This window comes from Eschscholzia californica, unplaced genomic scaffold (assembly GCF_041429995.1).
Source record: "Eschscholzia californica isolate CP2 unplaced genomic scaffold, dmEscCali1.0.p SCAF_1, whole genome shotgun sequence".
In the NCBI taxonomy this organism is placed as follows: Eukaryota; Viridiplantae; Streptophyta; class Magnoliopsida; order Ranunculales; family Papaveraceae; genus Eschscholzia; species Eschscholzia californica.
The window spans coordinates 87,895,679-87,918,441 of record NW_028238198.1 but is presented as its reverse complement, the minus strand read 5'-3'; the positions used below and the strand labels follow the sequence as shown (position 1 = coordinate 87,918,441).

At 37.8% G+C, this 22,763-nt stretch overlaps 4 protein-coding genes across 5 annotated transcripts; 2 read left to right on the top strand and 2 right to left on the bottom strand.

The window, feature by feature from the left end:
* Positions 1–632: 632 nt before the first annotated feature.
* LOC147570782 (MLO-like protein 9) lies at positions 633–4,850 on the bottom strand. Its single transcript, XM_086657333.1, has 15 exons — positions 4,373–4,850; positions 4,211–4,268; positions 3,848–4,104; positions 3,410–3,526; positions 3,246–3,306; positions 3,036–3,124; positions 2,832–2,906; positions 2,661–2,749; positions 2,517–2,566; positions 2,391–2,431; positions 2,108–2,281; positions 1,977–2,012; positions 1,806–1,873; positions 1,658–1,718; positions 633–1,342 (listed from the first exon to the last, which is right to left on the bottom strand). Exons 1-15 carry the CDS (start codon positions 4,505–4,507, stop codon positions 1,049–1,051), a joined length of 1,605 nt encoding a protein of 534 aa, XP_086513459.1. The 5' UTR covers positions 4,508–4,850; the 3' UTR covers positions 633–1,048.
* Positions 4,851–6,224: 1,374 nt separating this feature from the next.
* Positions 6,225–8,890, top strand: GAPB (glyceraldehyde-3-phosphate dehydrogenase B subunit). The gene is made up of 9 exons (XM_086657332.1): positions 6,225–6,366; positions 6,465–6,581; positions 6,944–7,105; positions 7,201–7,368; positions 7,503–7,663; positions 7,750–7,811; positions 7,889–7,938; positions 8,041–8,447; positions 8,537–8,890. The coding sequence occupies exons 1-9, from the start codon at positions 6,262–6,264 to the stop codon at positions 8,667–8,669; spliced, it is 1,365 nt and encodes a 454-aa protein (XP_086513458.1). The 5' UTR covers positions 6,225–6,261; the 3' UTR covers positions 8,670–8,890.
* Positions 8,891–9,661: 771 nt separating this feature from the next.
* LOC147570780 (serine/threonine-protein kinase/endoribonuclease IRE1a-like) lies at positions 9,662–18,749 on the top strand. Of its 2 annotated transcripts, none has more exons than XM_086657330.1 (8): positions 9,662–9,795; positions 13,069–13,669; positions 14,328–14,577; positions 15,179–16,437; positions 17,050–17,222; positions 17,571–17,817; positions 17,957–18,260; positions 18,358–18,749. In XM_086657330.1, exons 2-8 carry the CDS (start codon positions 13,617–13,619, stop codon positions 18,502–18,504), a joined length of 2,433 nt encoding a protein of 810 aa, XP_086513456.1. In that variant the 5' UTR covers positions 9,662–9,795; positions 13,069–13,616; the 3' UTR covers positions 18,505–18,749. The 2 variants fall into 2 exon arrangements, with proteins under 2 accessions (XP_086513456.1, XP_086513455.1); XM_086657329.1 differs by having other exon boundaries at positions 13,069–13,680.
* A 210-nt stretch (positions 18,750–18,959) lies between these two features.
* Positions 18,960–20,561, bottom strand: HSK (homoserine kinase). Its single transcript, XM_086657331.1, has one exon. It carries the CDS (start codon positions 20,319–20,321, stop codon positions 19,161–19,163), a length of 1,161 nt encoding a protein of 386 aa, XP_086513457.1. The 5' UTR covers positions 20,322–20,561; the 3' UTR covers positions 18,960–19,160.
* Positions 20,562–22,763: the final 2,202 nt, after the last annotated feature.

Here is a 22,763-nt window from a genome sequence, read left to right as displayed (position 1 = left end):
AGTCCGAGAGAGAAGAGAGTAAGGCTGACATGAGAGGGTTGTGTCTAATCAACCTTTTTTTGGGCGGGAATTGAGTGAGGGATAAGAGAGGGAACAGATTGTTTTGGAGGGATACAGAGGTAATCTAACATTTTGGGTTTTTTTTCAAATATAATTCCCTATTGGGTTGGATTTCCTATTTGGGCTCCTTTTTTGGGCCTTAGATTTATCCTCTCTGCCCTCCAAGTTTATCGAAAATACCCTGATGATTTTTCTGTTTTTCCGTCACAACTCACAAGCCTGTTATCTGTGTATGTTCTCAATCAATATCCAGAATACAAGTGTTAAATGATGCATTCATACTCTGTGATTCGTTTTTTGAGAAATCTCAGAATTAATATAGAAGTTTTGTTTTACAACACATTTACATCTCACTTATGTCTATGTCTAGAACAAACAAAAATAATCATGCCCTGCTCAGCCAAACAACTCATATCAAGAAATAGGTTCATTAGGTGACACTACTTAAGACAAACACAATGTGAATTTTGGCAAAACACAAATTGGAAATGCCAAGGGAAATAAAATGAAAGGCCGAGATAGAGAGAAGCTAATAAATACTATTAAAGTGAAGCAATGCAAGTCAAGAATGACACATAAAATCAATGTTGAACGACAGAATTCTAGTTGAGTATACAAAGACAAATAATTTACGGCAGAAATACATAGTAACATTATTCTACATGAGAAAAATCACCTCCATTTTAATTAAATGCACAACAAAAGATTGATCTAAAATGTAGTATCACATCACTACTAATTATATAACTAGAAAATCACCCCTCAACAGACAGACTCAAGTTGAAACATTTCTATTCTGATACACCCCTCAACTATATAACCCATTTGTTTTTCCCATGGAGTATTTTCTTAAACTCTACTTTCTCACCATGATATATCGGATTCATGCCGCCCCCTGGCTTGGACAAGTACTTGAGAGTAACAAGAATCCAGAGGTCGACGTCAGGATAAAAACAGCTTATTTTGTGCATGCAGTAGAGAAAATCATTCATGGTCTACTCAAAAGATCAGGAGGAACCCCTTTGTCGACATTGGCTATCAGAGTAGCTGCGGATGACGTGTCAGCTTCAACGTCCGTGTTACTAGAGGGCACAGTAGAGTTGAAATTTCTTGCCGGGGATTGACCTGGTGGTGATCCACCCGGGCTCCCACCACCTCCTAAAGTCCTTGTTGGAGATCTTCCTTTCCTTCCTTCCTTCTTCTGTACAGCATTCATATGCCACTTCTTTAGGGCTTTCGACGTTTGCTCGTCAAATATAGACTTCTTCATGGTTGAACCCATCTGCAAAATTACCATCAATGTCATTGTTAGTTCAGCTCCGATGTTATAAACTCTCTCTCTCTCTCTCTCTCTCTCTCTCTCTCTCTCTCTCTCTCTCTCTCTCTCTCTCTCTCTCTCTCTCTCTCTCTCTCATCTCTCTCTCTCTCTCTCTCTCTCTCTCTCTCTCTCTCTCTCTCTCTCTCTCTCTCTCTCTCTCTCTCTCTCTCTCTCTCTCTCTCTCTCCTCTCTCTCTCTCTCTCTCTCTCTCTCTCTCTCTCTCTCTCTCTCTCTCTCTCTCTCTCTCTCTCTATTATAGGGGCCTCTGAAGTCGAATACCTGTGTGACAAGGGCGTAAAGTGGAAGAGTAATGTAACTGCACATAAACTGGACTAACAGCCTGCACCAACCACCATATAACATTCACTTGTTAAAATACTTCACAAAGTTCAAGCAAACTAATGAAATATTTCATCTTTCGACTTACCCCAAAATAACTCTGACAATTGTAAGGCGGAAATTACTCTGAAAGCAAGATTCCAACCCGAACTCGTACTGCACCAATGGTAAGTAAGTAAATGTGTTTTCAATTAAACCTATATCACGAGCTAGCTAAAACTAATGCTGATTGTAGAGAATAAGAAGAACACTTAGTTACCCATATCCACAAGAAATATGTTATCTGGAAAGCATTCTGCGGGCAGACAAAAAAACAAGACAATAATCGTAACTATGACTAGATGAGCGGAAGAATTCTCCTTAATCTTTTGAAAACATCCAAGTGAGTACCTGAAATAGTGTCAAATGTATTAAGTATAGAATGAGTGGCGGCCAGGCAAACCAGAAATGTCTGTCGCTGACTTGAACAAGTGGAATCCCTTGAACAACAGCATGTCTTTCTTGGATTTCAAGCGCCATTTGCGTTATAATAGCTTGAAGCTTCGTTCCTACAGCCAATATAATCTGTACCAACTCTACCATCTCAGATCCTTTTTTTTTTTTCCTCATCATCTGAATCGATAAACTAAATAGACTCAAAATCCGTAAGGTCTTATGTATAAAAATTACTTACAACTAGAGGAAATACGGATATCCAGAACATTGACTGCCATCCTGAAAGAAACAACACAATAACCTGATGATGAAAAAGTCTTTCATCTTCGAAATGTGAACAAAGTGTTTGAGCTACCTAACTAACCATGAACGTTAAGAAGCAAGAAGAGCACCACTGAAGCCCATAGCATAGGACTGCCAATGTCAAGAAAAATATATAAGTTAAAACGATTAGTGGCTAAGTATAGATCACGTACGAGAGCTTTTGACATCGGAGCCGAAGACGTACCTGATCCCAACAACTACCTTGAAGTCGTCTTCTAGTGACCTCAATATATAGTGTTGAAAGTTAAACTTACTTCCAGGGGCTAAATGAACCTATAGTAATACAAAAACAATCAACAAATACACAAGATCGTACAACTAGGTAAAATAGAGACTCATAGTCATAGTAGCTCACTGTGACAAATCCATTACGCATGGTCAGGTAGTCTGACTTACGAACCGACCTAAAAAATTGCTGAAAGAAAGAACCCTGCACGATATGGATATTTCTTAAGAACCTGGAAAATTTGATCAAAACCCATTTCCTGATATACACCAACAAGAAAAGAAAATAATATGAATATAAACAAAGAAGAGTATAGATGATTATTATTCTTACAACGTAGAAGAAGAACCGAGTCCTAGTCCAGAAACTTGTGTGTGATCTAACAAAAGATGTTTCGTGAGTAAGCCTAAATCTGGCAGGATCTGCACATTGGAACGAAAGCAACTAAGAGAATTTCGAGTTTGAGAGAGTGATGATAATCGTCTACTTCATACTAATATATACACAAAATTAAGATAATTACTTTCTTATATAACAAAATACCATTGGAAAATTCATAATCATGGGTTGTAGTCTCTTGCTCCCAGTCCTTCCATCCATGAATCTGCATCGAAATTACAAGGTTTCTTAAACCCAACAACATAACATTTACTCTTTGATAATCTACTTTTAGATCGAATAATAGTCCATATTGTTACATTACCCACCTTAAGTCTTCCAAGCATCATAGTAGACGCACTGAATATTACATGAAAGATTGCCAAAAAGAAGATGAAGATGTGTAGTTGATGTAATCCGTGCAACGAAATCAGTGGTTCGTTCCCCTATAAATCAAAATAACATTAGTCACAATTCGGGAGACAAAGTTCTATGAATTGTCTTAACTTTTTTTTTCCCTGCATGGACCCATAAAGTATCTAAAGAGTAACAAATTTGAATATACATGAAAATACACCCCTAATCAAGAAAAACACATATGAGTATATTATATCGACGAGTTAAAAACAAAAGTAATAGATTTTGACTTGATCTTTCCTTAAAAAAAATTTGTCTAATACTATGATTCCATGACAAGAAGACAATTGAACTATATAGTTCAACCTAAGAAGTTCTATCTATCTTTAATGAAAAGTGCATATGGTTACCGGGTCACATCGAAAAGACTCTGTATCAGCAAGTAAAAATCTACGGTCATTCCATAAAAGTCTTCGGTGATGCCCCCCTCCTGTCTCTTGTGCTTTTGGGGCGTCATCAGTGCCGTGGGTGCTCTCTGTCTCACCGCCCCACCCTTGATATGGGCAAGGCAACATTGTTTCTGCAACCCTCAAAGGAACACAGATTTTGGCAATGTAGTTTTGGCAGAAAGTGAGTAGTAAAGAAATGAACCCAAGAACCATTAACTCTGCAAACACATGAAGTCATCAGCTTTTTAATCTATCTATCTAATTGTGTCTTTCAAACATATGATTAGAATGGTAGAAGCCATTATATTATTGGTAATAATATACCTCCTTTAACCTTCTCAAGAGCTTCAAAAAGAGCATCTTTGTGTGTTTTTTTAAACCACTGAAACAAAAAACATGATACACAAGAATGTGATTTAATCGCAGCCGTAAAACCTATAAATCAAACAGAATATAAATAAAGAAGAGAAAAATGAGAATACGGACCCCTCCGACGTGATGAATAACCATTTCAAGAAGAATAGAAAGTAGAATGATAACAGCAACAACAGAAGCAACAGCCCATGTTGGTGTTTGATCAAGCTCCCTTGAATGGGTAGCACCACCTCCACCCTCAACCATTATTTATTATTATATATTACTATGATCTATTCAATCATGTATATATCTATCTATACAAAATTAGCTTTAATATCAAAACCTATAAATCAAACAGAATATATAAACACATTTGTCAAAACATCAAGCTAGAGGTGGTTTTTGCAGAGGAGAAAAGAAATTCTAAACAATCAACACAGGGATGGAAGAATTGTGGATGAGAGAGAGAGAGAAAGACATTCTTTTTTTTTCCCCAGCTCTCTCTCTCTCTCTCTCTCTCTTTCTTTCTCTCTGCCAATGGTTGGTGGCCCCAAATCTAATCTAAGGTGGTAGCGCCAAACGGGCACCGTATCAACTGCTTGGTCCTACATTTGGAGTTTTTTTTTTTTTTTTTGTTGAAATCCTACATTTGGATTTGGTTGACCAAAACAAAAAACTGACCCTAAACTCACCCCCCCTTCATCTTCCATTTTTATAATGCTTCTAATTAATCTTCTTTTCCATTGATCCATGTCACCCAGCCAATTATCTGATTCAAGCTTCCGAACCAACTACCAGCTGCGACCTACTACTAAACCCATCCTCTGATGTTAGCTAACTAGGTTGATCCTGCCATCCTTCACATTAGAAGGTAGCCAGCTACTCAGAATCGTTTCCACTTTTGGTTTCTACTCGGTTGTATAAAACGAACTCATAAATCTGAATGGTAACATATGTGATGGATTGGTGGCTATGTAACACCCCTTTCTTCTTCAAAAATTATATTCATCCCTTTACCTGGTGCGGCGACATATCACTCGAGCATATTCTCTCTCCGTTTGCCCCACGCTCGAGTGATATGTTGCCACATCATGTGGAAGGTTGAGGGATCAAGGGACCAAACGGAGAGATGATTGAATTTTTCTTCTATGAGAAGATGTAAATTTAGGCAATGGAAAGAACAATGCCTCTAAAATAACGTAATTAAAGAAAATCATAGAATTTTTGTAGTATTTTATATTTGAATGAAAGAAAAAATAGAGACAATTCAATCCTAAATTAACTAAAGAAATTTTTGGTCTCATGCCCTACAATGTTATAGACGTATTACCTACAATATTCTGGACTATCAATAAATTAATGTTTCTTCTTATATACATATATTTGGTACATTATGAATATAATGTGAAATACATTACGAATGCACACTATAACTATCATCATCAAGACATTTTTGGATCCTAAAGACCATTTAAAGCTATTTTAGCAGTGCGGCTTAAAAGCTCATCCAACAACCTTTACCTTATTTAAATCCTTATTACATGTGACGTGATAAATATTGATGCTAAACTTATTCTAACGAAATTCGATCTCAAAACCTTATAAACTTAACAGAAAGTGTCTAACCATTGTCCTAAGATGGTGGTGGCCACATGAAATTAATGTGAGATGGAAGGATGTCCTTGAGGACCTTGACAAAACATTTGATGGATTAAATTTTACTTACTTGCATTTGTTTATGGAAAAAATAAAAAGGGGTATTCAAGTAATATCATATAAGAAAAGTATAAGGAAGAGAAAAGGGGTAAGATACTTGTGGTTCTCCCAAAGTACAAAAAAATGTGAAGGAACCATCAGACATTAACATTATCTTATCTCATTTCTTTTTGGTTCTCACCACACATTACACTTTGATCCACACTGCAATGAGGGAAACCCCATTTATATACAAGAAAGGCTCATTCATATATGTTTTAGTTGCATGCAGTAGTAGTAATACTAGTTAGTAGCTACAAACAATGGCCACTCATTCAGCTCTTGCTTCCTCAAGAATTCCTACTAACACTAGGCTTCCTTCCAAATCTTCTCCCTCTTCTTACCCATCTTCTCATTGCTTCTCTAAGGTACCATTCTTCTCTCTCTCTCTCTCTATCTTCCTTGTATAATAGAGAGTTTTCCTTAATCATGACACATATATTTTTAAAAATTTGTTTTGGTACAGAGAGTTGAGGTTGCAGAGTTCTCCGGCCTACGATCCAGCACATGCCAGACCTTCGCAAAGAATGCAAGATCAGAGGCGTCTTTCTATGATATCGTAGCGACCCAACTCGCTCCTAAGGTTGGTGGCTCTTCTCCATTTAGAATATAAAATTTTGTGTTCATTTTTTATATCCATTTTTCAGTTAAGACTAGAGTAAGAGAAACAATCCAAGTACATATATGAATGTTAAAATGGGTATTGTTCATGGTATATGAATGCTGGTGAGATATCTTTCAAATTTTACTAATGGGATTACATAGAGATAAATTTATAGGCCTTTTGATCAAATGTACGAACAGAACGACCTGTTTCGGTGATCTAGCTGCTTCAGATTAGCAAGATTCAACACTAAACTTAAAATGGATGCATGAATAAATGTGTCTCTTTTGCTATCATATTAGTCTAATACAAATGGTTGTTCTTTGCTCTTTTCTTATTAGACTGTAGGATCTACCCCTGTTAGGGGAGAGACAGTTGCCAAGTTAAAGGTGGCGATTAATGGCTTCGGACGTATTGGACGAAACTTCCTACGCTGTTGGCATGGCAGGAAAGACTCACCCCTTGAGGTCGTTGTTGTCAATGACAGTGGTGGTGTAAAAAATGTAATACTTTTATCACTCTTTCAATATGATCATATATTTCTAGGCCCCAAGTTTCATGTCGACATGAGTTTGATGACAACTCTCCATGGTTGTAGGCATCTCACCTTCTCAAATACGATTCAACGCTAGGAACTTTCAAGGCAGACGTAAAGATAGTGGACAACGAAACCATCTCCGTCGATGGTAAGCTGATCAAGGTTGTCTCAAACAGAGACCCTCTCAAACTACCATGGGCTGAACTTGGAATTGATATTGTCATTGAGGTACATTTCCAACCTTAACCAAAATTTGTAGTTACTATCACTATAAACCTTGGAAATCTTTATAACAGATTGTTGTGTTCGGTCCAACGGATTCATGTACTCAATTGTTTCTCAAATATGAAAAATCTGGACAGGGAACTGGAGTGTTTGTTGATGGTCCTGGTGCCGGTAAACACATACAAGCTGGTGCTAAGAAGGTTATCATAACCGCTCCGGCCAAGGGAGCTGATATCCCAACCTATGTTGTCGGAGTGAACGAAGGAGACTACGGCCACGATGTCGCAAACATCGTAAGGTTGGTATTACGTTATTATCACTCTTTTCCTTCTAACAGCAAATGCAATTAAATCCTACCCTTGATACATTTTTGAAAATTCACAGTAATGCTTCTTGCACTACAAATTGTCTAGCTCCGTTTGCGAAGGTGTTGGATGAAGAATTTGGTAAGTAATTAACCTTTAAAGTTCAACACAAATTTCAGAGTCCTTCAACTCTAAATTCATGATTTTCATATAAACAGGTATTATTACGGGAACGATGACGACTATCCACTCTTACACTGGAGACCAGGTAACGTCACTTTAACATCCCGACGACTAACTTTCTGTATTGGTTGTTCCCATTATGTTGAAGCTATATCTGTTTACTTAATTCGTACTGAATTTATTACAGAGGATATTGGATGCCTCCCACCGTGATTTAAGGAGAGCAAGGGCTGCTGCGTTGGCCATTGTACCTACAAGCACAGGAGCAGCCAAGGCAGTTTCACTAGTGTTGCCTCAGCTAAAAGGAAAACTTAACGGCATTGCTCTTCGAGTGCCTACTCCTAATGTTTCCGTCGTTGATCTTGTTATAAATGTAAAAAAGAAAGGACTTACAGCTGAGGACGTCAACGGTGCATTCAGAAAGGCAGCTGACGGACCATTGAAAGGTATATTGGCAGTGTGTGATGAACCTCTTGTCTCGGTTGACTTCCGATGCACTGACGTCTCAACTACCATTGACTCTTCACTAACCATGGTCATGGGAGATGACATGATTAAGGTTATCGCGTGGTATGACAATGAATGGGGATACAGGTGAGATTTATACTGCTTACTTACGAGTTTTATAACTACCATTTGATGATCATAGATAAATCTAATACATATATAACGTATTTTTGTAGCCAACGAGTGGTCGATTTGGCTCACTTAGTGGCTAGCAAGTGGCCAGGAACAGCGGGCCAGGGAAGCGGAGACCCTTTGGAAGATTTCTGCGTGAAGAACCCAGCCGAGGATGAATGCAAAGTTTATGAATAAGCAGAAAAGCTTAAATTAATCAATTTCATTGCTTTCTTTTAATTTTTTTCTAAAAAAATTTGGAAGATCTGTGTCTCCTGAAGAACACATAGTGACCAGGCAAGGAGAGGAGGATGGTTGGTTGCAAGTAGTGTTTGTCTCTAAATTGTTCTTTTGTAATTGAGATTTGTCTCAGACAGATTGAGAAAGGGAATAAATTAACAACAATATGTATTAAATCATGTTTGGGTGTATTTATGTAATATTATTGGTTTTGAGTTTGATGTTTACGACCTTAATGAAACCAATGTAAAGAGGTTTCTTTTCTAGTGTTAGCATCTAAATTTGATTCATTCAAATATGAGTTTTGCCATACTCATAATTGGGAGTATTTTTTAATACTCTCTCAAAGTTCAACCTTACAATACGTTTTTTTTTAATGAACAACATTTTTACCAATACGATTTGCCGAAATGAAAAATGAATATAAGTAAAAAGAAGTAAGAATATTTTTTTTTGTTGAACTAAAGAAGTAAGAATATCTAGTATTACGAGATAAATAGTCCATCACTTCTTAGTACAGTGGGTGAAACACCCACTCTGGAATCATAAGGTCCTAGGATGATTCTTGATGCATAGAGAAAAAAATACTAAGAAGATCCCATGGCAGTATTGAAAAACTTTTATTTGGCTGATGGGTCAATGCATAGAAAAACACAAAAGAAGGCGATATTGACATTTTTGCTAACTTAAGGGGGCAGGCAGGAAACCAATCATACTTTAGAAGGCCAATTCGAAAACAATCTTCAAAAGCATAAATGACAACAATTCACATAGAGTTTCTGCCTAGAGTTTGTCTGGTCTTTCTTGTTAATTATGAATTAAAGTCGAAGTCACCAACCAAATGTCAATGAAAGTTTTTTAGTTCACGAATTTGACTCTCTTTTTACACAAGAATTCACTAAAGTATATAATAAAACTCTAAATCAACCAAAATCCATAGATTTACGAATGACATTAACATTCACAGACTTCAAAATATCTATGATTGAACATCTCGAACGTTCTCACATATTTTTAAATACTCCATATGTAATCGAATGTCTCGAACAATCGCCAGCTTTAAAATGTACGTGATTGAATGTTGGTGATGGCGGCCATCCTCCTATGGGCCTCACGGCTAGCCCAACTATAGGCCCAACGGCCTAGAAGTTATATTATTATAAGTTTCCTATTTATTATTTAGGGTTTCTATGTTTAGGAATATTAGCAATCAAGGAAAGTAATATTAGTAGTTATCTTGTTTCCCACTTTGAGTCTAATTAGGAAAGCATATTCTCTATATAAGAGAAGTTCAGTTTATCTTGTAAGACATTGAATTGAGTTATAAAAATCCCTTGATTGCATCTTCTTTCTTTACAGTTATTTTAGTTTATCTTTAGTTATTTCTTCTCTCTCTTCTTAATTCTAGTTGTTTCTTCTCTCTCTCTTCTTAATTCTAGTTGTTTCTTCTCTCTCTCTTCTTAATTCTAGTTGTTTCTTCTCTCTCTCTTCTTAATTCTAGTAATGGATTCTAATGTTATTCCGCTTCCGCAACAATCTACATCAGCTGGTATCATGAGCCTTCAAAATCCTGAAATTTTTTTTCCAACAAATCATCCAGAAAGGAATAAGGTGTTCAAATCAAGACTTACAATCAATAAGAAGGTATGTGATTTCATCATCGATAATGGTAGTGAAGAGAACATGATTTCTCAACGACTTGTTAATGCTCTTCAACTACCTACAACTGAACACCCAAATCCTTACAAAGTTGGTTGGATTTCTAATCAAAAGGAATTATCGGTAAGAACCCAATGTACGTTCTCGTTCTCCATTGGTACTCACTATCGTGATTCAATTTGTTGTGACGTCGTAGACATGGATATTTGTCATCTTATCTTTGGGAGACCATGGATTTTTGACGTCGACGCCACCTATCATTGCCGGGCTAACACATTCGAGTTTTCTTGGTTCCGACGAATTCTAACACTAAGACCATTAACGGAGGAACAAACAACTATAAACGGACCAACCGGGACAGCACCACCACCGAAACATCAACTACCACCCAACCGTGACAGCACCATCATCGATATCGTGACAGCACCATCACCGAAACAGCAACAGTAACAGCAACAGCAACAGCAACAGCAACAGCAACAGCAACAGCAACAGCAACAGCAACAGCAACCGCAGCAACCGCAACAACAGGAACAACAACAATACATTCATCAACCGTATTCATCACCTATTTTATCATTCCATCAGGAAAACGAAAAAGAAGAGTATGAAGAAGATGTTCACGAAGAAGACGTCATTAATAAAAACGACCACCACAACCACAATCCTATTATTCCAAGAGAGAGAAATACGAAGGAGAAATCTAAAATCAAAGAAGAGTTTGGGTCGGCAACATCAACCGATGATAATTTTACATCTTTTGAGGCTATGGAGTCTGCCTTTGATGAAGATACTACAAAGATTGGATTAGCTTGCTCGAAAGAGGGTCTTCAAATAGATCAAGAAGGTAGTGTTTATCTTTCTTGGTATGGTCCTACACCTCAGTTGCACTTAACTGAACCCAAATTGATCAAGGAGGTTTTTAACAATAGAGATGGAGTATTTGTGAAGAACAAGGATCAAGGATTCTGTAGGAAGCTATTTGGAGATGGGCTTGTGACATCCCAAGGCCGAAATTGGGTCAAGCAACAAAAATTAGCTAACCAAGCATTCTATGCCGAAAGCTTAAAGGGAATGGCTCCTGCCATGATCACGTCTATTGAGTCCGTGTTACAGAGATGGAAGCATGAAGAAGGCGAGGAAACCGAAGTACTCGATGAATATAGGGTTTTCATGTCAGAATTAATATCAAGAACTGCCTTTGGGAGTAGTTACGTTGAAGGAAAGAAAATTTTTGAGATGTTGATGAAGTTGACCTCAATTTTATCTTCACATTCATTCAAGGTATGGTTCCCTGGTATTGGAAACGTTTTGCCAACTAAGGGCGAGATCGAAGCAAACAACTTAGAGCAACACATACTTGAGGAGGATGTTATTGCTGGACGACTTTCGAAAATCCTTCCTGGTGTCGGTGGTTTGCTTGTGCAAATTGGACCTAATTTGTACCAGTTGTTCATTACGACAGTTGTTCATCTACATCAGCTGGAATCTCGAAAATTATTATCCGAAATTCCTCAGACCACCATGGCCGATATTATTGAAGGGGAGGTTCTTGATAACAAAAATACTAGTTTTTCAATGACGGAGGAAGACAAATTCGATGAGATTCGATTGAATAAGACTAACCAGAACAATTTATTTGATCCCTATACAATCCCCGGAGAAAAATTAGTGGTTTCGAATCATAAAATACTCCCTAGTCCATCTTTATCTTCACCTCTAAAAGAGGTCAATGATACGATGAGTTTTGCTACGTTATCTTTTGACAACCGGATTAGTGCATCCACCAAGTTCAGTTATTTTGAAATATTGGCTTGGGAAGTAACTAGATTACCAGTTATTGGTAGATCTTTGGTTAATAAACTCCACTATGAACGAGGGAAGATATTTATAGCTATTTTTGTAGAAGTGACGAACTGGATGCAGAAATTCAGAGTTGATTTTTCCATAACGATTAATCTGGTGTTTTTCATCGAATTACTAGATGACGGAAGATGTAGAAATTTGTTAGAAGTTTGTTTCTTACAATTGATTTTGCAGGATCTTTCGCATCATGAGTTTTGGATTTTAGTTGGTGATTTGATCCTTATTTGTCTTCTTCCTACTTCCGACAAATCTCGCGCAAAGTGGGAACTAAGGATTGCCTTCAAAATCGTCGTCAATGACACCTTCCACATCGCTGATATATATCCGTATTACCTGGGCGATCTGCTTTATGACAACACCAACTTGGGGGCAAGTTGTTCCGCAGCGGGGGAGTATGATGGCGGCCATCCTCCTATGGGCCTCACGGCTAGCCCAACTATAGGCCCAACGGCCTAGAAGTTATATTATTATAATTTATAAGTTTCCTATTTATTATTTAGGGTTTCTATGTTTAGGAATATTAGCAATCAAGGAAAGTAATATTAGTTGTTATCTTGTTTCCCACTTTGAGTCTAATTAGGAAAGCATATTCTCTATATAAGAGAAGTTCAGTTTATCTTGTAAGACATTGAATTGAGTTATAAAAATCCCTTGATTGCATCTTCTTTCTTTACAGTTATTTTAGTTTATCTTTAGTTATTTCTTCTCTCTCTTCTTAATTCTAGTTGTTTCTTCTCTCTCTCTTCTTAATTCTAGTTGTTTCTTCTCTCTCTCTTCTTAATTCTAGTAATGGATTCTAATGTTATTCCGCTTCCGCAACAATCTACATCAGTTGGACTACCCCTCTTAAAAATTCATGGGGATTCACTAGTAGAATCTAATGAGAGGACAAAATTGAGTTCCTAGGGATTGGTTATAGTGTTGTTCTTTCTAGTGAGGGAGGGAGGGAGGGAGGGAAGAAGGAAGGAAAGAAGGTTATTATTTCTTCGTAACTACTCATTCCCGCCTTGCCTAAAACCCTAGATTATTATTAGTATTAATTTTAGATCATCTAATCTTATTCTCTCCTCCAAAATCAAATCCTCCTAATTCCTTCCTTTTTTTACCGTTATCAGACAAGAAGAAGTTACGAATCTTCTTCCGTATCTCTTACCTTACCTTGTTGTTCAAATGAAAAAGAAACCCTAGATTACGTTTTCCTCCTCCTCCTCCTCCTCTTACACATACATATCCTTCCTTGATTATTCAAACGCAATCAAATGAGTCATCTTTGGATCATCCTCTTCTTTCTTTTCTTCATCATCTCTTCTTGTCTTTCTGCTGCTTTAAGAGCTCATTTGATTCCCGAAGAAGATAGGGGGGTTCCTAATAATAATAATAATGGAGCTGTCAGTTTGGAGCCCTTCTTCAAATCCAGAAGAAATTTGTTATCGGTAGAAGATCCGTGAGTTCTATTTATTTATTTGTTTTACCAATTCCCCTTTCTAAATTTCACTGATGGAGATTATTTTGAACATCATTTACTCCTTGATATTTCTCTTGCAAACTACTAACTGATTAGCTATCATGACTTATCTAGATTTGACACTGTTTGGTTTAATTATAGTTTTTTTTTTATGCATAACTCACAAACCCCATCTTATTCACTATGTAAACCACTAGTTCTGAAATTTCTAATGTAATCGATTTTCATTTTTACGTTGTTTATTGTTTGGCAAACATGCCCAGACACCTCAACAAATAACCCTTGAGGATAGAAAGCTCACTGAGATCATAATAAACCAGTTTCTACTTGATAAAATTTCCCCTTTGCCACTAGACCACCAATGGGTCTATATCTTTTCATTTGCAGGGGCAGCTACTTGACATTAAAGGTTAAAGAGACATCTTGCTTTCTTATGGATGTTAGAAAAACATACCCATGTATAAATTTGTGTTAATTTTTGTCCTTCAATGTATGCTTCAAGTACCCTTTTCTGGTCTTTCTCTTTATCTGATTCTTAATTTTCCGGTTCGCAATCACATTTTGGTATGCAAACGGTATCGAAATTGATTGTGTTCTTTGAACTATATCGCTTGTCTCTAAAACAGGACAGATGATACAATATTTGTAACAGCCTTAGACGGTACAGTATATTCTGTCAACAGTAGTTCGGCGGATGTTCATTGGTCATTCCCATCAGGACCATCAATTTATTCGGCGTACCAAGCCCTTCCAAGTGGTGCTGAAAATACCTTGGATAATGATGAAGGAACCACGTCGAATATGAACTATAATTATCTAGATGTTACAGATGATTGGAAGTTGGCTTTGATAGGACCTAACAACACAGTTATAAAGGTATATCTTTTATCTCATCCAAAACTTATATTTTCAAGTCTACCGTATTGAGGTGGGAAATTAAGCTTCCCTCACTGTTTTTGTAATTTTGGGAGGATATTTACTTAGCGTAGATATATGGTAAATAAAAGAGACGCTTTCTCAGGGTTTCACGCTTACTATATGGTGAGACAAAGAGCTAATCAGTTGCTCCAGAACCCGAGGAAAAAATTTTCACTTGCATTTATTCACACAACCATAAGTTCAATAACAACTTATATCCCTTAATGACAAATCAAAATCTTTATTTAAGTAGAATATATTTTCATGGGAACACATTCCTTCAAAAGAGCAGTACTTCCTCTGGGACAACCAAAATCCTTAATGATGCAGTTATATAATTATCTTTGCTATCTTCTAACTAACACAAGAAAGAGAAACAAAAGTTAACTTAAAGACCAAAATAAGAGGCAAAGATCCGAAAAAGGTACTACAAAATGATTGATGATTCTTCTGGATTATGAGCAGAAAAATGATTGCATTTTATGGAAAAAAAACTGCTTAAATGTTTTCTTTAATTATTTTATGAAGTTTATCATTGTTGTTGCTCATAACTATGCAGAAATACCATATGACGATGGATGAATTTCTTAATGGACTACCTAACATATCTGACCATGGAGAAGTAACGACTGGTAAAAAGAAAACTACAGTATTTGCTCTGGATGCCTATAGTGGAAGGAAAATATTTGAATATACTTTGGATTCTTCATCCGATGCAAAGGTGGAGGATAGCAAGAAACTGGTTGAATACCCTTCTTTAGATTGGCAACCAATTAAGCTGATCTATCTCACGAGGAAAGATTATTTTCTGCAATCCTTTTGGATGTCAGGCCAAATAAAATGGAATCTGGCTGTTGCTGAGATTTCAGTTAGTTTTCCTCAAGGGCACATGGAGGACAGACTTAGTTCTTATGAAGGTGATCCAAAAGCCTTATCATCATACAAAGGAAGGATTGTTCATCGTGTTCGTGTTGTACCAAAAGCTAAACAACGCGATGAAGTGGTTTCTGCAAAAGTTGAGTTAGCTCTTCCAGGCCCAGACTCTAATTTGGATACGCCCGATGAAACTAGCATTCCTAGTTATAGTAATTGGGGGGAAATCACATCAAGGTTGACTAAAATAATAGGCACCCTTGGCTTTGTTACTTTCTTGCTTTATCGACTTTCACGGATGAGTTTTGTGGAGGCAGCTAGACGATTCAAGTTTCTCAAGCTGATCAAAGATTCGAGAGAGAAGCAAACTACAGCATCCAAAAGAAAGAAATCTCGTAAACTTGGGAACAATAAAAACAATGCTAACTTTGAGCAGAATAGTATGGCCGTTGTGAAAAATGATGGTGAACCAATATTGGAGGAAATGACCAAATCTATTAATGGCGGTTCAGGGCGTAAGATCGGTAAGTTGTTTGTATCTAACACCGAAATTTCTAAAGGAAGCAACGGTACCGTTGTCCTCGAAGGTAATCACGAAGGCCGCCCAGTTGCTGTCAAGCGCATTGTGAAAGCTCATAATGATGCAGCATTTAAAGAGATTCAAAATCTTATTGCATCTGACCATCATCCAAATATTGTTCGATGGTATGGGGTGGAATATGATTCCGACTTTGTGTATCTCTCATTGGAACGTTGTACCTGCAATTTGAACGATTTGATCCAAATATGCTCTACTTCTCAAAGCTCACTAATTGTTGATGACCAGAATATAAACTCCATAAGTGAGTACAATGTGCAGTTGAATTCCGTGCATGGAATCAGCAAGGGTATAGAGTTGTGGAAAACAAATGGTCATCCTTCACCCCAACTATTAAAACTAATGAGGTTAGTTTACACAAATTGCCACTAAATTTTCATATATATTGGTTAGAATCATGGGAAAACGGAATTAGACTGAAAGGTCGTATGAGCCCTCCATTCCAACTGATAGTGAATGCTTACATTGAGTTGTAAACAGTTGTTACCACGGCCAATTTATTCGTCAATGCCTTTTGTCTTGGTTTCTTTGGAATATCAACAACTTCTTGATTGCAGCTGATTGTGGATGTTCACCTATTTCTGCTTTTGCTGATAATGTCCGAGTCTCCTGACATACACGGCCTGTTTACCTTTTTGTGTCATATTTTAAATGATATTTTTGAATATATGCTTTGACTAGTTTACTAACTACCTTGTTGTTGTTCTATGATAGTTTTGCCTTATTATGTTCACTTGTATACTTATAGTCCAACAGATATAATTTATGAATTGATTCACTTGTAGTCATAAGAATACAAAATCTTGTTTGTAGGACCCTAACCTAACCTTAAAAGAGGCCTTATGAGTAAAATGAACCATTGAAGTATTAGGGTACTATCCAGAAATTTCATGTTTTCTTGTCATTGATTTTTTTTTTTTTAAATTGTCTAAACATTTCATCTTTGGCGCTTGATCTAGGGATGTGGTTTCTGGTCTTGCGCATTTGCATGAGTTGGGGATCATACATAGGGACTTGAAACCTCAAAATGTTCTGATACTTAAGGAGAGGTCCTTATGCGTGAAACTCTCAGACATGGGTATCAGCAAGCGTCTTATAGGTGATATGTCCTCTTTGGGTCATCATGCTACAGGTATAATTTTATAGGTGATTCTTTTTTGTGATACTAATACATAGTTAATCTTTTTATCTAACTGCAAATAGCCTATTAGAATGTTGTGTTGTCTATCTAAATAACTTGGTAGAAATAGTGGAGCAGATATTAGATGATCAAAAGAAACAAACATAGATCAACATATATCTAATTAAAGCGGTTTCATAGTCCATTCTTTGTAGTTTCATCGTCCTAATCATTGCCTGAGGTTGATTTGTTTTTAACCTCGGATATCTGATTGAGAGTTTCATCACCGACCTCGTCGGGCATTAACATAAGATTGACTATCTATGTGAAATAGAAAAATCTCTGACTACTTATGTATAGGGTCTGGTAGTTCGGGTTGGCAAGCACCTGAGCAACTTCTTCATGGACGCCAAACGCGTGCAGTTGATATATTTAGCTTGGGGTGTGTTCTTTTCTTCTGCATCACTGGAGGTAAACATCCTTTTGGTGATCGACTTGAGCGTGATATTAATATTGTCAAGAATCGCTTAGACATGTTTATGGTGGATCATATACCGGAAGCCGTCGATCTTCTCTCTCAATTGTTGAACTTCGATCCAGAATTGAGGTAAGAATGTTAAGTTTTAGTGATAGAGTCCAGTAAGACTCCTACACACCAAAGTATAATAATGTGCACGATATTTTTATTTACCACATGCTCTGTCTCTTCCTTAAATTTTATAATATTTTGTTTCCTCTGTTTTCAGGCCAAAGGCGTTAGAGGTATTGCACCACCCTCTGTTCTGGACCTCTGAAACACGTCTCTCGTTCCTCCGAGACACTAGTGATCGGGTAGAACTGGAGGATAGAGAAACTGAATCTGATCTTCTAAAAGCATTAGAAAAAATTGCACCAGTGGCGTTGGGTGGAAAATGGGATGAAAAAATGGAACCAACATTTATCAACAATATCGGTCGTTATCGACGTTATAAGTTTGACAGTACTCGTGATTTATTGCGGGTCATCAGAAACAAGTTTAATCATTACAGAGAACTTCCGAAAGATATCCAGGTTTTTGCTTACACCACCACCACCACAATGGTTTTAAGCTTCTTGTTTACATTGAATTTTGTTGGGCAGTTGCATAATTTGTTTTCTTTTGTGTCAGGAAATTCTTGGACCTGTTCCTGAAGGTTTCAGTGAATACTTTGCGAGTCGATTCCCTAGATTCTTAATTGAAGTGTACAAGGTTATGTACAAATATTGCAAGGAAGAAGAGTTCTTCTCCAAGTACTTCAAGAGCAGTTTACATTAATTTGTAGGGCTTCTGCTCGTCTGTTGTCCAATGAAAAAAAAATAATAATCTGATATTAATTTAGTAAACAGAAGCCAATATCATTGTTACCTGGCTCGGATACTTGTAGCTTTACATTCTCTTTGTGTATATTTTCTAATTTAGTAACATAAGGTGTATTTCAGTTATTGTACCAATTTAGTATGTAACTTGTAAACTTAAGGTAGAGGTGACAATTTATATGATGATATTTAACATTCAAAACATAACCCTCTGTCTGTATAAGTTATCTTGAGCTTCTTAAGTTCTTTTCTTTATTGCTGCTGGATTAGATCGACGTTAGAGCTAATCTAAATGTATTTATTTGTGGACTGCAGTTCAGTCTTTATATTCTAACAGGATTATGGGTTCCAACATCATCGTAGTTACATAAATTTCAGGAGGCTAGTAGGCTAATCCAACAACTAGAAAGCTTCTTTAAAATCAAACAACATTTCATTGATTCATTTAACAAAACAAGCTTTAGAATCAGCCACCACCACCCTCTTCACTCTAGTCTCTCTTCACTACTACATTTGATCCCAAAAATTATTATTCTTCATCATTCGTTCGTCGTCCTCCTTGCTATCTGGGTACGTTGCCCTAGCACCAGTTAACCAACTCTGATCAAGATTTCGTTATCTGGGGTTGCTGCTGATAACCCTAGCACCAACTCGATCAAGATTTCGGACCACAGCTGAAGCTTTCAGATTTCCTTCTTTCCAGAATGCCTCCACCATTTTATCTCCAATTTCCTTCCCTCTATCTAAATCATCAGTAATAGCAACTGCAGTAGGACCAGCTCCACTTATAGTGCACCCAAATGCACCTGCTTCAATAGCTGCCTTCTTCACTGCTACCATACCAGGTATCAATGGTGCTCTTCTGGCCTCCACTATCTTATCGGACGACAATGCATTCCCTAAAACCTTCAAATCCCCTTGAAGGATTCCGGCCACCAATCCCCCTGCTTGACTAGAATTCCAGATATGATCTGACATACTGATTTCCGTAGGCAACACCGCTCTCATCTTCTTGGTGGGAGCTTCAAATTCTGGATTGACAAGAACGAAAAACAATTCCTTTTCAGCTGGAAATTTCAATCTGATCAGTTCAAGTGGATCGTAACTCCGGATTAAAACAAATCCTCCCATAATCGCCGGTGCTATATTATCAGCGTGATAACCAGAAACTTTGGCCTCTGAATCAAGACCAGCTAGAACAAGATCTGAAGTTGCCAACTTTCCCCCAAAAATCTCATTAACGGCAACAGCAGCGGCAGCAGCACTTGCTGCGCTGGATCCAAGACCACTACCTAAAGGTAAACCTTTTTCAAGAGAGAGAGAAAGACCAACTGATTTAATACCGAGCATTTTCATGACGGAGATAGCTGCGATTCCGGCGCAATTCCAGAGTGGATTTTTACTGAGCTTAGAGGAGCTGTTTCCGGTACCATTAATGGAAGAAATTTGGATCTCACCAGGTTGAACATCGGGATCAACGGATAGAGTGACAAAATCACCAATTCCATCGACGGCGCAACCTAGGAAATCGAAACCTGGACCTAGATTAGCTACAGTGGCTGGGGCAAAGGATTTCAACGAGGTGAAGACTGGTTCTGGTTCTGATGATAATATTTTTATGGTTTTAGATGAAGAGAATGACGATGTGTTTGCCTTGCTGTTGTTACATGTGATTAAAGAAGGATATAATGGACGACGGCGACGGCGAGAGTTGAAGAGATTTGTTGATTGAGAATTTCCTGAGATCGGAGAATGACTAGTAGTACAGGTCGCCATTTCTAGAGAGAGAGAGAGAGAGAGAAAGTGGATGAATGGATATTCAACGGCACGCTAGGGTTCTCTTTTGCAGATGTGATGATTGGGTCTCCAACAACAACCTTTGTTTGATTCGGTCTTGGCTCTTTGGATGAGGAAAACGTCTCCTTCCAGGCGAGGAGGGTGACTCTTTAAATGCGCCCCCTTTTTTTTCTTGTTCTTGGGCCGCTTCACTCCTTGCACTCTCTTTAGGCCTCCTCAGTCTACATTTAGTATGGACCAATCCGATCCAAATAAATTTGAATGATTTGGAGACTGATCCAATAATTATCCGGATTGGTTTGATAATCCAAACAAAGCATGGATTGGTTCGGATTGAGATTTACCATGACCGAACTTTTTGAATCGGTCTAATAAGCTCAAAAAATCGGTTATCCAATCGATGTTCATCCCTACGGACCCTACCCGCAAGGCCCGTGGATTTGAGCTGTCCGGGAACACTAAGACTGGTCCAAGTGCCTTGGGACTTGTCTGAGTCCCGAAGTTATTGGAGTGTCCAATCTCTAGTGACGCTAAGAGCAAAGGCGGCCCCAAGACTGGGTCCTATAGACGCACCCTTCTTTTCTTTAAACTGTTATTGTGCCTTGGCTAACTTAGTGGTGATAGCTAGGGCTGGGAAAACGATCCGAAACCCCGGGGTCCGACCCGTTCGACCCGAACCGTGAGAGACCGATGACCGAAGCCAACCCAAGCCGGACTTATCCGCCCCGATGGCTCGGGCTTATAGGGTCGAGACTCGGACAGGCTCTCAAATCCGAGTCTCGGCCCGAAAAGCCCGTGCACTACCCGCCCGATAGAGCCCGTCCGCTTCCCGAGCCCGAGAACCCGCGATCCGCGTGAAATTCTTTAGATCCAACGGCTGAGATAGGGCGTCTCTTCTCAGCCGTTGGATCTAAACACCTTACCCCTCCATCTCTATAAATAAGCTCCTCCAAATAGAAACCCTAGAAATCATTTTTGTTTGAGAAATGAAACCCTAAAACTCTCTCTGCCTCTCTCCGCCTCTCTTTCTATCTCTGCGTCTCTCTCTCTCTCTCTAATGAGTAATAACCAGTAACCTTCAATCCTCCATTAAACTAAACACTCATCTCATCAATAATCTATTATCCTAGTGTCTCTCTTTCATTTTAGATCTTTAAGCACCTGGTCAAAGGTTAGTTTCTCTTTCATTTTAGATCTTTAAGCACCTGGACAAAGGTTAGTTAGTTTTTTTTTTATATGAGATAGAGATGGTTGTAAATTCTTTAATGATGATGATGATGTGTATTTCTTATTTTTTTTATAGTAGTGTTGTAATCTTTTGCTCACTGTAATCTTGTGTTTATTTTTATGATTTATTATGAAGATTTAGGAACTAAATAAGTCGGGTAGGTGATATAGGGTTTAATCTATTTTTGAAGATTTGTTATTATTAATTTGTTGTTAGATTTGTTATTATGAAGATTCAGGGTTTAATCTAAGGTTTAATAAATCAGATTTGTTTTCAATTTATCTTCTTAGGGCTTGATCAACAGTAAGTTTTTTTTTTTTGAATTGTTCAGCGTGTCTCGAACCCTTGACCTCTAGGGTGGAAGATTATACCTCTTACCACTCCAACCAAGGGTTGTTGACTGATCAACAGTAAGTTTATTCGTACACTATTTTGGAAGTATAACTTTAGGGTTTTCTGTTTTCTATCATCTCTGTTGTTTCTTTTCTTTATCATGTATCATCAGGGATAACCTTGATTTGTGATCATCTTGATTATTGAATACATTTATGGCTTTTGTTGTTTCAGGGGATGATGAATTTTTCACTATACAGATCTCATGGAGAAGAAGATAAGAAACTAATGAGAATAAACCATTGATTGATTTGATATTAGATATGACTTGTGTAATTTATTCTTTCACTTATACTTTTTTTTTCTTAAAATTCTTTGAAATACTTGATGCAATATTGTTTTTGTGTGTATTTTTGTAATTTTTGTTTATAAATGAAATTTCAATTTTTCTTTCCTGGTAGAGTTAGGGGTGGGATTTTCACCCGATTACCCGAAACCCGTGATGGATGCCCGAGTCCGGACAGGTCCATGGGGTGCCCGTGCCCGAAAGTGGGTAGGTCCCGCCCGGCCCGACAAGATTTAGTGGGCGGGCTCGGGTGAAAAGGCCTACCCGACCCCCCGCCCACACCCGAGCCCACCAAAATAGCCCGATGGGTGCCTTATACCCGCCCGTCTTGGGTAGGCTCGGTGGGTGCTTTTATACCTGCCCGATTAAACATCACCAAACACCCGCCCATTATATACAATAACAAACACCTGTTTAGACTTTAGATGTCCCTCCACCATTGGATTTTAGGGTTTTTTAATATCGACAGTTGTATGTGGTCTTTAGTTTTTACCTTTTAGTATATATATGGGAT